A 12,246-nucleotide genomic window follows, 5' to 3' on the forward strand; every position below is an offset into this window, starting at 1 on the left:
TATAAAAGTCTGTGAAAGTTGCTACCATTTTGAGACATGCTGTTGACCCTCTGCAAGCATCTCTCCCGTCCGGACGCTGTAATGCTCTGATTGTTGAATTGTATGGAAATAAATGATTGTTGATTGAGCATTTATACACCGAGTATTGTCCTTCCTTCAGCCCAAAGATTAAAAGAATTGGGAGATTTCAACAAGGGTTAGCTTGAAAAGTTTTACAAGCAGCAGTGTGTTTGAGTGTGGATTTACAGTACTTAGCAGGATTAGGAGAAAAAGATCAGTCCAAGCAAGAAGCACACTACATCGCCAGATGTAGCTTCTAAGTAGTTCCAATACTGCTCAATATACATTTGATTTTTTTCAATATTTAGCAATATATTGGTGCCAGTGTCCAGAAGGCACTTCCATACTTCATTGTCATCTCCCTCTTGAAGGGATCATTTGATTCAGGAAGACATCACTGTTTACCCAAGTAAGCTGACACAAAGTAATAACAAAGAAAGATGAAAAGGCCACAAAACACATGATAAAAAAGGTAACGGAGAGAGAAAGTCGAGCTTCCTCTCTCACACATCTACTCATACCTTCCAGTCACCTGGTGGCATCAGCTGTTCACAGCTATCCTGCAGAGAGAGACAAGCAGACATAACAGACAGAGAGAGAGAGAAAGAATTAAAACTGGAAGAAGAAGTAGTCTGAAGTCACACAAAGAAATATTCCTCACACATGCACTGTTGGAACTGAAGAGCAGCACAGACTGTGCACTGTAGGTCCAAACCACAGACACACAACAACACAGTTTCCCAGAGGCGCGTCAGCAGTACAGCACACAAAATGCACTGTACTGTCTGTGACTTTTACAGTCATTATGGTAATTTCTGTGACTCTAAATATACATGTGTTTTTACACAACAGTCCGAATGGATTCAACAGAGGGCAAGACAACCTGAAGCTGCAAATCAGCACAGTGTTTAACTCCTCTCTGCAGTCACCTGCAGAGAGGAGTTAAACACTGGTTAACTCCTCTCTGCAGGTGTTATTAAGCATCTGGTTATTGCTTAATAACTTCTTGATAGATAGAATTATTATATCATTAAAACTGTATGCGGAAATAACTGAATTAATCTTCAAGAACTGTGTAAAATTACAGAACCGGATAAAACCACAGCTTTGATTTCGTGGTTATCGTGCTTCTTCTTTATGAATGTACCATTTTGGATGCCCAATTTGATATTTTACATACAACGTAAATGTTGCTTATTGAGAAAGAAAGAGGGAAACAATAAACTGAAGACGCCTGCGTCCACACACACAGGACAGTGCTGCAGAGAGCAGTAAAAATCAGCAGAATCTGAAATGCAGGCTTTCTTTCCAGCACTGACTATTTTTCATTTTGATTCCTGAGCCACAGTATACTTGATGCAATGCAATACTAGATAAACACTGATAAAAAAGTGTTCTTACTTTACATCTAGTTAATAGTTTGCAGTCTATCAAACGTCTGCGTGTGCGGTTAGTGCTGTAATGTGCATTCCCATTCAACAAAGATGATTTATTAAAGCGCATGTGGGAAACTGGGAACAAATCCGCAGTAAGAAAAGAAAAAGTGATGGAGAATGGTGATTTTTAAAAAAAAAAGAAGTAAACAGCCAGATCCCCTTGACAGGAGCCACTTCAGCAGCGTGTGCAGCTGTAACGCTGAGGTAAATGATCGAGGCATAAAAATAACACTTTTGTCGTCTGGCCTCAGCGGTGAAATGAGTCACGTCCTCTGGGCCAGTCTGACACCTTCACTACCAAAAATAAAAAAAATCAAATCAAATTCAGAGACTGATTGATGACAAGCTGGTTTGAGTCAACGTGACAGCTGTGACAGTCAAAGCGTTCCAGCTCTGCCAGACAAATTATTAATCAGACAGTCGATATTTTTTAATCTTGCACGAGGGGCTCACTTTTTAGGGAACCTGGTCTCGACTGACAGTTGAAAGGATGGGCTCACCTTTTCTAAAGTCTTAAAACAACGCTCACACGTGCACTGAGACACGGTTTGAGATTTCAATCAAGTGACTCTCATCCAGAGTAAAATTTAATTTAAAAAGTACTTGCTGCTGAAGTTATGGTAACACATGTACAGGTTTAAGTCGACAATACAAAATATTAAGCAGAATATAATATTAATATCCATTAAAAAAATCATCCCAGGATATGATGCTACTTTAAAAAAAAAAAACACTTTTGATATTAAAGTGATATTTTTTATATTCCTGATGGTAACAAGTTAAAATGACATTTCAAGCTCAAAAAACGGCGAGTATCATAAAACATACTGTTAATGGTATGTTAATTAACATTATGTTAATGGTAGAAAACTAAAATGCTATTATGATGGTATACGAACTAATAAAAGTAAGTAAATATGTCCAAACAGACAATATTTTTTGATATTACAGTGAAACCACTGTTTTAATGGACAACCCAACAACTACTGATCCGGCTCCATAAAAGTAACATAAGAAAATCAATCTTTTTGGTGTTTATTGGGGTCTGGGCCATAGAGGCAGCGACCTAGGCAGAGATTGTGCCACCCTCAGCCCTCAGCATGTGTTAGGTCTGCCCCGGGATCTCCTCCCATTCCCTAAACACCTCACCAAGGAAGCATCCAGGTGGGGTTCTAGTCATGTCTGACCTACCTCCACTGGCAGCGTCCAATCTAGAGACATACATATTAACTGGAAAGCACGCTATATCAGAAAGGGAATAGCTATTTAAATGTACATTTTTAGCCATTTATTAAGGAATTTTTACTTTTTTAAATTTCATAATGATGTCATTAGTATCACACACGTGCACAGTTTTAAATACAGGCAGACACTTGATTTATGTCCCACAGTATCCCACAGTTCATCACGTTTCAGTGCTCAGCTAAACTGATGTTTGTTTTAAGACACAAATAAACACAGTGAGCCCATCGTTTGAGAGCAGATGTATTTATAAAAAGCTTTTTTCTTTTCTGTCATAAATAAATGCATCCTAATGTGTAATAAAATAACACATGATTAGGAGTAACATTTAAAAGGATTTTGTTGCCATTTGTCATGACAACGGTGACTTCACCCATCCTAACCTGTGTTATTTTGGAATGTATCACTTATTCTTGCTCTGCTGCTTTTGGAAAGCTTAAAGTAGAGCAGGAACATCTGGAAATCCGGTAAAAAAAAAAAAAGTGAGTGCATGCACATGAGGTTAGACACCAATCAGAACATCACACAGATGGTCTTCACACTGCTTCGTTATTAAACATGCACAGTTTGAGTCTTAGGTTGTGAGTTTATATGAGGGATTCTGGAAACATTTCTGAAAGAAAATATGACAACATTAAAAATGGAATCTGCACATATGCATAGTCAAAAGAAAAAGTGCTGGAATAAGGGATGATAGAAGTTTAAGTAATTAGTAATGAATACTGAAAAAAAGGAAAGGAGTGGCACTCAGAGTCAGATCAGGGACACACCTAAAAAGAAAGAAAGATGTCACTAAAAACAGCGGGACCTGAAGTTGCCCAGCAGAACAGAATGAGCTAACTGTGTGGTTGTTAGAGAAGGTGAAGGTGTGAGGGTGACACAGAAACGTAAAGGGCAACTTCGGTCCCCGCAGATTTCATGCATTGTTCTCAGGTGGAAAATGTTAGTGATGATAGTACGGTGGTCGGACCAGCAGGTGGCACTCTTCTCTTTCTTATTACTCCCATCCCCAGCAGAGTAGGGGATGTGCTGCATCTCAGTTCAGGGAAAAGGAAGATCACAAACACACTGCTCATGGAAACCAATAGGGATGAACTCTTAGAGATGGTGTAAGGCTTCCTTTACTGCAGGTGATCCCCACAGACTGTGTACTCTGTAAGGCTGCATAGTGACGCTGTTGTGGAGATGTTGTGGTTCTTTGCCGGCATCTCTGACTCGCTGTCAGTAGCTGGTTTAGTGAATGTTTGCCTTCATTTTTAGGGGTTTTCTTTTCTTCCCCGCCAGATATTTTTGTTGAAATGCAGGACTATGTATAATTAATCAGGTAGAGAAAGATCTGAGGAATGATGTGATAAAGTCTGATCTTAGAACGGAGAGGGGAAACAATGTTGTCATTGAGGCAACAAGTATAAAGCAGCATAAATAATACTCTACAAGATAGTAGGCCTAGTCACAGGTTTGTGTGTTGCAAGTGGTTTTATAGATTATATATAAGAGTAAGATATGGGGATTTTATTGTGAAAGTATTTGACGTATAAAGGAAAATATGCACTGCAAACCAAACATGTTTCTTCTGCAGCTGTTAACACATTTAAAATATTTAACATTTAAGAATAAAACATTGAAAAATAAAATTGGAAGTCTAAAAAATTACATTTGATCAGAGTTAAAGGCTAATTTGCAAAGCTGTGGTAGTTTCCAGGTCGGTTGTTTTTTTGACACATTTTTTACTTTTTTCTTGTAATATGATTATATTGATATATGATATAATATTTTTATGTGATATAACAAACTACGTATGGTAACAACGCTTCAGTTTTATTGTTTATTCATTTGGTGAAAGAGAAAAAACTGATGCTCGGTCATTGGACCTAGTTTTTGTTTGTTTATAGAGTTTGACTCTGAATCTGACAAGAAGTTTACAATGCGTCACTACAACTGTCATGCTAGCTACTGTCATGCTAATACTGATACTAAATGCTACATTCTTCTATAGTGACAATGACAATTTGCTGATGACACCCAGTTATATCTCTCTTGCAAACCTGATTCCTCCCTCCCACCTTCTTCCCTTACAGAATGTCTATCCGAGTTAAAATCCTGGTTTAGCTCTAATTTTCTAAAGCTCAATGAGGATAAAACTGAGATCCTCCTTATTGGCACCAAATCCAACCTTTTGAAGGCAAACCATTTCTCACTCACCATCGATAACTCCACAGTTTTCCCTTCTCCTCAGGTTAAGAGCCTTGGTGTCATCCTAGACAGTTCACTTTCCTATAAATCTCACATCAATAATCTCACCCGTTCTGCCTACTTCCATCTACGTAACATTAATAGATTGCTTCCTTCTCTTTCCACCCAGTCTACGTCCATTCTTGTCCATAGTCTTGTTACCTCCCGTATTGACCACTGCAATTCTCTTTTGCATGGTCTCCCCCAAAAATCCCTCCATAAGCTTCAACTGGTTCAGAACTCTGCTGCTCGCATTATCACCAGAACCCCCTCCTACCAGCACATCACCTGTTCTTCAGGAACTTCACTGGCTCCCTGTGAAATTCCGGATAATTTTCAAACTTCTGCTCACCTTCAAGGCCATTCATAACCTCGCTCCTCCTTACCTTTCTGACCTGTTAACCACCACCTGTTCTGCCCGTTCACTTTGTTCTTCTTCTTCTATCCAGCTTGCTGTACCTTCCTTCCGCCTCACCACCATGGGAAGCAGAGCTTTCAGCTGCTCTGCTCCCAGGCTGTGGAACTCTCTGCCCCCAGAAATAAGAAACATTGGTTCTCTCCCCCAGTTTAAATCCCAACTCAAAACTCATCTGTTCAAATCTGCATATTCACTGTGAATCCACTGTTTGTTCATTTTATCTTGTGCTTTTATTTTATTGTTCTTATTCTGCCATTGTTTTACTAAGTGTTTTATCCTATTGTAAAGTGTCCTTGGGTGACTTGAAAGGCGCTCATAAATAAAATTTATTATTTTTATTATTATTATTATAATTTAACACAATTTATGTTTAAAAAAATATCATAACCATAATTACCGGTGCCAAAAATGGCAAATATCTTTACATAAACCTTTACTTGTGTTGAGATTTTTGAATTTAAAACTAAATATTGTGAACAATTTACTGATCTTATTACTTAAGTGAGATTTTCTACACAGGAACTGTTTTTTACCATAATTGCTCCCGACTTTGTCATCCACCTTAGAATATTAAACATCTACTTTAGTGTCTAGTCTAGTATGTGTTTGAATCAGTGTACTAGTGATCAGATGTTTCTACTTGTTATGGTAGTTACCGGGAGGACCCCGCTGGTCCGACGGCGGGTCTGGCGGAGCCAGTGCCGTGCGAAGACATGCCAGCGGTGAGTGGAGCGACTGGGGGGAGGGGGGTTGTTAAGAGGCGCGGGGGCGGTGGGGCCCTGGAGCCCCCCTGATGCCTCCTCTCCTTTATCCTGCTGTGTTGTGAAACAAGCATAACAAGGTGGTTACTGGGAAACATCTGGGGAAGACATAGCAGCAACATACAGTCAACATGAAAACATGCTAATCATTCATGGTTTATTTCTAATACGCTTAGAAATGAGCTCCAGGGGTGTCAAACATCAAACATAAGGTTCACAGGCCTGATCTAAATTCATATACGCTGCATGTTTTTGTCCCTCGATGGGTAAAAACTGTAAACCTTAAAGTGAATGTGTGGAAAAAATCCCACAACTCTGACTATCTATGTGTTTTGGACATTTTCAGAAGGATCTTTTACTTCTCTACTAAGACCGAGTTTATTAATATTAATTACTTTAAATCAAATTAGAATGAACCGGCATTTATATTGTGACTTACCAACAAAGCACCACTGGGCTGTAAATCAGGCCAGTGAAAAATAATGAGTTTGACACGCCTGCTCGAAGCCTTTAAATGTCCAAGGAAGGAGATTTCTTGCGTAACTTAATTGCTTTGTTTCTGTTCCAGTGTCATCCCAAAAGGTCAGGCTGAAGATCTGTGGCCTTCCTTTTATTGAGGAACAAGTTGTGGGCAGAGACCTGCTGGAGTAGACTGTCCACATGCAACTCAAAACCAGGACCATGCTGGATTCATATCACAAGGGAAGCTTCAGAGCGGAAAAGTGTGTCTCAGCTTTTAGACATACTAGATGTCATGTTAGAATGAATTATTATTACAGGTTATATGATATAATAAGACATAAGTAACATTTTGTGCGATGTCCTTTTAGCCTTAGTACCCCTAAAATCTAAACTAATTCAAATTTCAAGCACTAGTAAGTTAGTGTACAAAAATCTTTTATTTGTTATGAGGCTTTTAGTGTGAAACAACAGCTGTTGTTGTTTTTTCCTTGGCTTGTGGTTATTCATGTCGCAGCAATATTATATTATGCTGAGAAAAAGAAAGCATAATGCTGCCACCACCGCGCTTCACTATAGGGACGTATTAGTTAGAGAACCTTCTAAGTTTTTTCTACCATTTAAATGCACCACTGTTAGTTTATTTCTAGTTTTAAAAGCTCAGACACATGAAAATCTTACAGTTTCTGTTTCGCTGGATTTTAGGACGTCTCCGCTGTCCCCATATGAACTGAATGCAGCATTAGTCCGACATGCCTTACGACGAGTTTACCAGTGTTTGGTTCCAGAAGGTAATCACTCAGTAACCGCTCTTAAAGGTCACTAACATGCTACTGCAAACACCGGAGCAACAGACTTTGAAAGAGCTGGGGGGGATAAAAGTGTGAGTGTGTCTGGGGTGAAGTGCTCTTCGACTGAACGATAACTTGAGTCGTGCAGACACGTAGCTTGATCGATGGCTCCGTTATTTACAAGCAGAGAGTCGTAATGAGCAGGGCTAACAACCTTTAGCTGATCAATGGCAGAATTAGTCGTTCATATTGATGCGTGGCATGTTGTGCTCCTTCAAATAAGCTACTGAGACAAAAAAGACCTACTCTATATACTAGATGTCTTATTTCTGACGCACTGGTAAAGTGAGTCACGCCTAATGTGGTTTTATTTGCCGCCTCTCTGATTCCTCCAGCACAAATAAGAGGCCTGTCTGAAGCACAGGACTTGTCCACATGTATTTATGCTTGTTTTCGTGTTCTTCTGGGTTTGATTGATGTTGTTGCCAATTTGTTTCTATGATGATCACAACAGCTTTGTCACAATTGCCCAATCAGGGTGCGCAATCAATTTTCTTTCTCTGAACTTGCCCTGCTGTATTGGCTCAAGCATCCTTCATCTCTTTTCTTTCTTCTCCATTAACACAAAGTCACTTCACCAGGAAATTGCTCATATCTGGCCTCTTCAAGTAACTTTTTCATTTGGTATTGTCTATACCATTTTTATCATTACTGCAATGAGAGGCATTCAAGCGCCCCTGACTCAGCCACAACTTGTACCTGTTGCTTATTTAATGGATAAGTGGACTGGAATAAGTGGCTCTTATGTAACCACCTACTGCCTATTCGCTGTTTTTCACTCTATGTCCTGCACCGCTCCCTCTCTCTCTCTTACCCTCCTCTTAAATGAGCTTTCATCTTCTCACAGTGCTGCTATCAAAGAGTCATGGTTGGATGGAGTTCATTAATTTCCTCCTCCACTGGTAAACAAGCTCATTGTCTAATTATAAGTCATCACAGCTAATGAGCACAAACATCTCCGTTATAATATGCCAAGAGTTTCTGAGGATGTCGTCCTGCGCACGCTAATCAGCTACAAGACAGGAAGGTTAATGGCAACAAAGAGAACGCACGGTAAATAAACAGGTCGACTAACCATGTCTGAGTCCACTCCTCTCTGCTCCGGCAGCAGGGGCTTCTCCTCCGTGAACTGCTGCTCCTTCATCCCCGCCATCCTGGACAGCAACCTGCAATCACCATGGCAACACGCAGAAAAAGACACATCTAAGGTTACGCTCGCATTTCATCACACAGAGCACGCTGTGGAGCTGACCTTAAAACAACAGTTAAAATAAAACAATCATTCGCATCTCTGTGAGAAGACGGCAGCGGTGACGTCCTTCACCGGATGATTTCAGAAATCTGGGAGGAATCGGATCGCTGATTAAATGTTTCTGCTGACCTGGAATAAACAGAGCTGCTCACAGATGAGGAGCTGATTGGAAACAGAGACGGAATCATGATGCAAAACAGCTTTGCTACAAACCTGCTGCCATCCTTTGAAAAATTTTACAGCAATGAAAAATGTATTTCTATCACTTTTTGGAAACATAGAGACAAAATTTACATATACAGTGGGGGAGAGAATCTAGAGCACAGTAATGACCAGAATTTTAAAAAGCCTGGGAGAAATGTCTAAGAGCAAATCCCCCACAGTGAGTCAGTCGATCCACTGGAGGCATTTATGACATTTGTAGATGCATATTTTTGCCTTCTCTTTTTGTGATATTGGTTGTAACAAAAGGGTAAAACATGGCAGTTTTATCCAAAAATAATTCAAGAGCACAATTAAACAAAAAATGACTCCAAGAATGCATTTCATGTTAAACCTGAGCCCTAAATTTAAAGTGATGCTTTTTCTTAAACATCAATGTACACTTCTGTAAATGCTTGTTGGTAGCTTTTGAAGCATGTTTCATAGACTAGCTTCTGGCTTCGAAAGCACAATATACTAGCAACCAAAATGCTAATGTTAAAGCTTCTTGTTCAAAATCCGTGAGTGATGTTGCTATGATTACGCCCACTTTTTATATAAAAAAAAACATGCTGTATTTAAACGCTACTGTAAACATGTAAATACTAGAAAATGTTGCAGCAGCCAAACACATGCCAACTGGTCTCTAACAAGTTAGTTAGCAGGTATGATAGCGCTCCATGCTCTTGTTCAAATATGGCTAATGCTTGCTCCAAAAACATGGCTGTAGCCAAAATACTAACACTGAGGCTTAAAATGCACACACTATAAAATATGGGCTAAAGCACAGACACTATGTCCATCTTTTACATAGTGTGTGGTTCTGCACAATTCTAGACTCTGTATGTCAGTCCCCGAGGAGTAAACCAAAGTGGAGAGGAATAAAGAGGAAAAGTATGATCATCACTGTAATGATCATACTTTGCAAAGTAACAAAAACGCATTCACAATTGGAGTGGACATAGATGCTTACTGACCGCGATTCCTCTTTTAAAAGTGGAGCTTGGGAGTACACACGCTGCAAGAAAAACAGGGCTACGTGAAGGTCTGATCAAGCAGGCTTATTGTGCTTTACAACACGGCCACAGCACGTAGTTACACACAAGGAAGCCAACAGACACTGACACATGAACACACCCTGCGAGTGGGCTCAGCCAGCATCAGAAGATTAACAGTGCTAGATGTTGACATCAGTCCACCAACAGTGAAACACAGAGGAGCATGCCCACGCTCAAAGGGCTCAGGGCTAATTTAGCTGATACTGCAGGCCTCAGCACTGGAAGGCTTTGTTGCATTTATTTTACATTAAATAGCACTATCAAGACAAACTGAGGAGATGCAATGCCCTTCACTGGTAACCATCAGCCCAAATCAGCTGCATGCACGGCTGACAGAATTGTGTTACAGTTTGATTTCAAAAAGTACTTCACTCTATACACTTTAAGGACTTTCTCTGCCTCACATTTATGGCCAGTTTCATCACCAATTAGGCTAACATGCACATCTTTGGACTGCAGTAGAAAGCCAGAGCACCCGGAGGAAGCCCACGCAGGCAAAGAGCAAAAAAGGAAAGGCCCCAGCCAGGATTTGATCACTGTAATTACATTGCCACTGTGTTGCTGTCTGTAAATGCTAACCACTTTCAGGCTTTGGTGAAGCATGTATGGATTCTGTAGGTGACCCTACAAAGCTGCAGGTATGGTCACCAGCTAACTGCCTTGTCAAACCAACTCCTAATATTTTCAGTAATAGATGTGCAGCAGGTGTTATTTGACATTTTCCTTTTCAAATTTTCTCAAATTTCAGTTACATGAATCGATTAAATATCAAAGCAATAGATACTGAAAATATAACATAAAACCAAAACTATATGAAATATCCAAAATGTTTAATGAGATTTGGATAAATCCCCTTCAGCACCACCCTGACCGTGACATCATCATCTCTGCGTCTGATCCCTTCTGTCTCATTTTTCGTTCTCTCCAGCCTCTTTTGTCCTCTACTGCAGCCTCTCTCCTCTCTCTGGCAGTCATGCAGCATAATCTCTGCGTTTTATCCAACACCCTTAAAGAGACAAAGCCCAGATGTCACTTACACTTGCTCCTGGACGCTGATGAAGTGTGTGTTTGTGTGGGTGTGTGTGACCTTACAATGTCAGAACTACTACTTAACATGGAAAGAATCTTCCACCCTAGGAAACAAAACACATCATCGCAGCAGCGTTTTTTAAGCAAAGCTTCACCAGTCAAAACAAATATATGACTTGCTCTGTCTGTGCTAGTGGCAGTGACAGAAGGTGACTTTCTGAGCACAGAGTAGACTGCAGCCTTTGTGTCTGGTGCTCAACTAAATTCTCCAGAGCTGAATGCCTACGTCAGTTTACTGAGTCTGTCACTTAGTGCTGGGCATGTGTTTCATGGCACAGAATATATAGAAAGTCACTGGGACCTAAAAACTTCATGTATACAATCACAAGTTAATTTATTTTTAATGTTTTAAAAACAAGAATTAAGAATGTATGTTGTGGTTTTGGATGTCTAACACAGTATTTTGTGTGCTGAACTTCTAAGTCCTGCTGATTGCTGGTTTATATTTTTGGTATTCCTTCTTTCAGTTTACCCTTCCTCCCTTCTGTCACCCTTCCATTGTAAAAGTCTCAATCAGTGATTTCCCCAGTTTACTTATTTCCTGTTTTATTTTGGTAAGCCCTTTCTTGTATGTTTGGTATTTAGTTTTACCTTCCCTGTCTAGTTTTCCTGATTAGTTACAGCTGTGTTCCCTGGTGTTTCTGTGTGGAGAGAGCGCTGCTACGCACCTAGCGCTAGCATTGGAAGGAGATGCACTGCAGGTACTCCTTGACCTAGCCCCGGCAGAGCAGCATGAGCTCCAGGCCCTCACCATGGCATCAAGAGGCGATTTGGGCAGCGGCACTCCACTGATCAGAGCAGGGAGCATCTGACCATCCAGCCGGGGGAGAGCCTGGGCACCTTTGCAGTGGATGTTTTGCTGTATGCTTGTCGTGGCTACCCGGATTTCCCAGCAGCAGCCCGTGAGGAGCTTAGCCTGCATGCTTTTCTGCGAGGACTCTTTCCAGAGTGACTGCGCCAACACGGACGCCTGGCCATGCCTCGAACTTGGGCGTCCCATCGACAGACCGACCGTTGCTACCGGTGTGATGAGCCTGGCCATGTGGCACGCGACTGCCTGGCGCCCGCCCCGAAGACCAGAACTATGCGGCCTCAGGGAAACAAGAGGGGGAGCGGTGTAGCGAGGGGACCACCGCTCCAGCTTCCTGCCCCCCTCCAAGAACAATGCACGGTGGTGGGCCGAGTCG

General features: G+C 40.9%; 1 protein-coding gene across 1 annotated transcript in view; it reads right to left on the reverse strand.

Annotated features, from left to right (window-relative positions):
• The window catches only part of ndrg4 (NDRG family member 4), a 59,558-nt gene that overhangs the window by 20,893 nt on the left and 26,419 nt on the right, over positions 1-12,246 (reverse strand). Inside the window, exons 2-4 of the mRNA XM_085358764.1 lie at positions 8,535-8,625; positions 6,045-6,203; positions 582-620 (exon numbers count right to left, since the gene is read on the reverse strand). Of these exons, the coding sequence (XP_085214890.1) occupies positions 582-620; positions 6,045-6,203; positions 8,535-8,625 (289 nt within the window). The remainder of the gene's footprint in view (positions 1-581; positions 621-6,044; positions 6,204-8,534; positions 8,626-12,246) is intronic.

Source organism: Diplotaxodon limnothrissa, linkage group LG7 (genome assembly GCF_057381915.1).
Source record: "Diplotaxodon limnothrissa isolate DT_005_m linkage group LG7, D_limnothrissa_male_GT1.1, whole genome shotgun sequence".
Taxonomy (NCBI): domain Eukaryota; kingdom Metazoa; phylum Chordata; class Actinopteri; order Cichliformes; family Cichlidae; genus Diplotaxodon; species Diplotaxodon limnothrissa.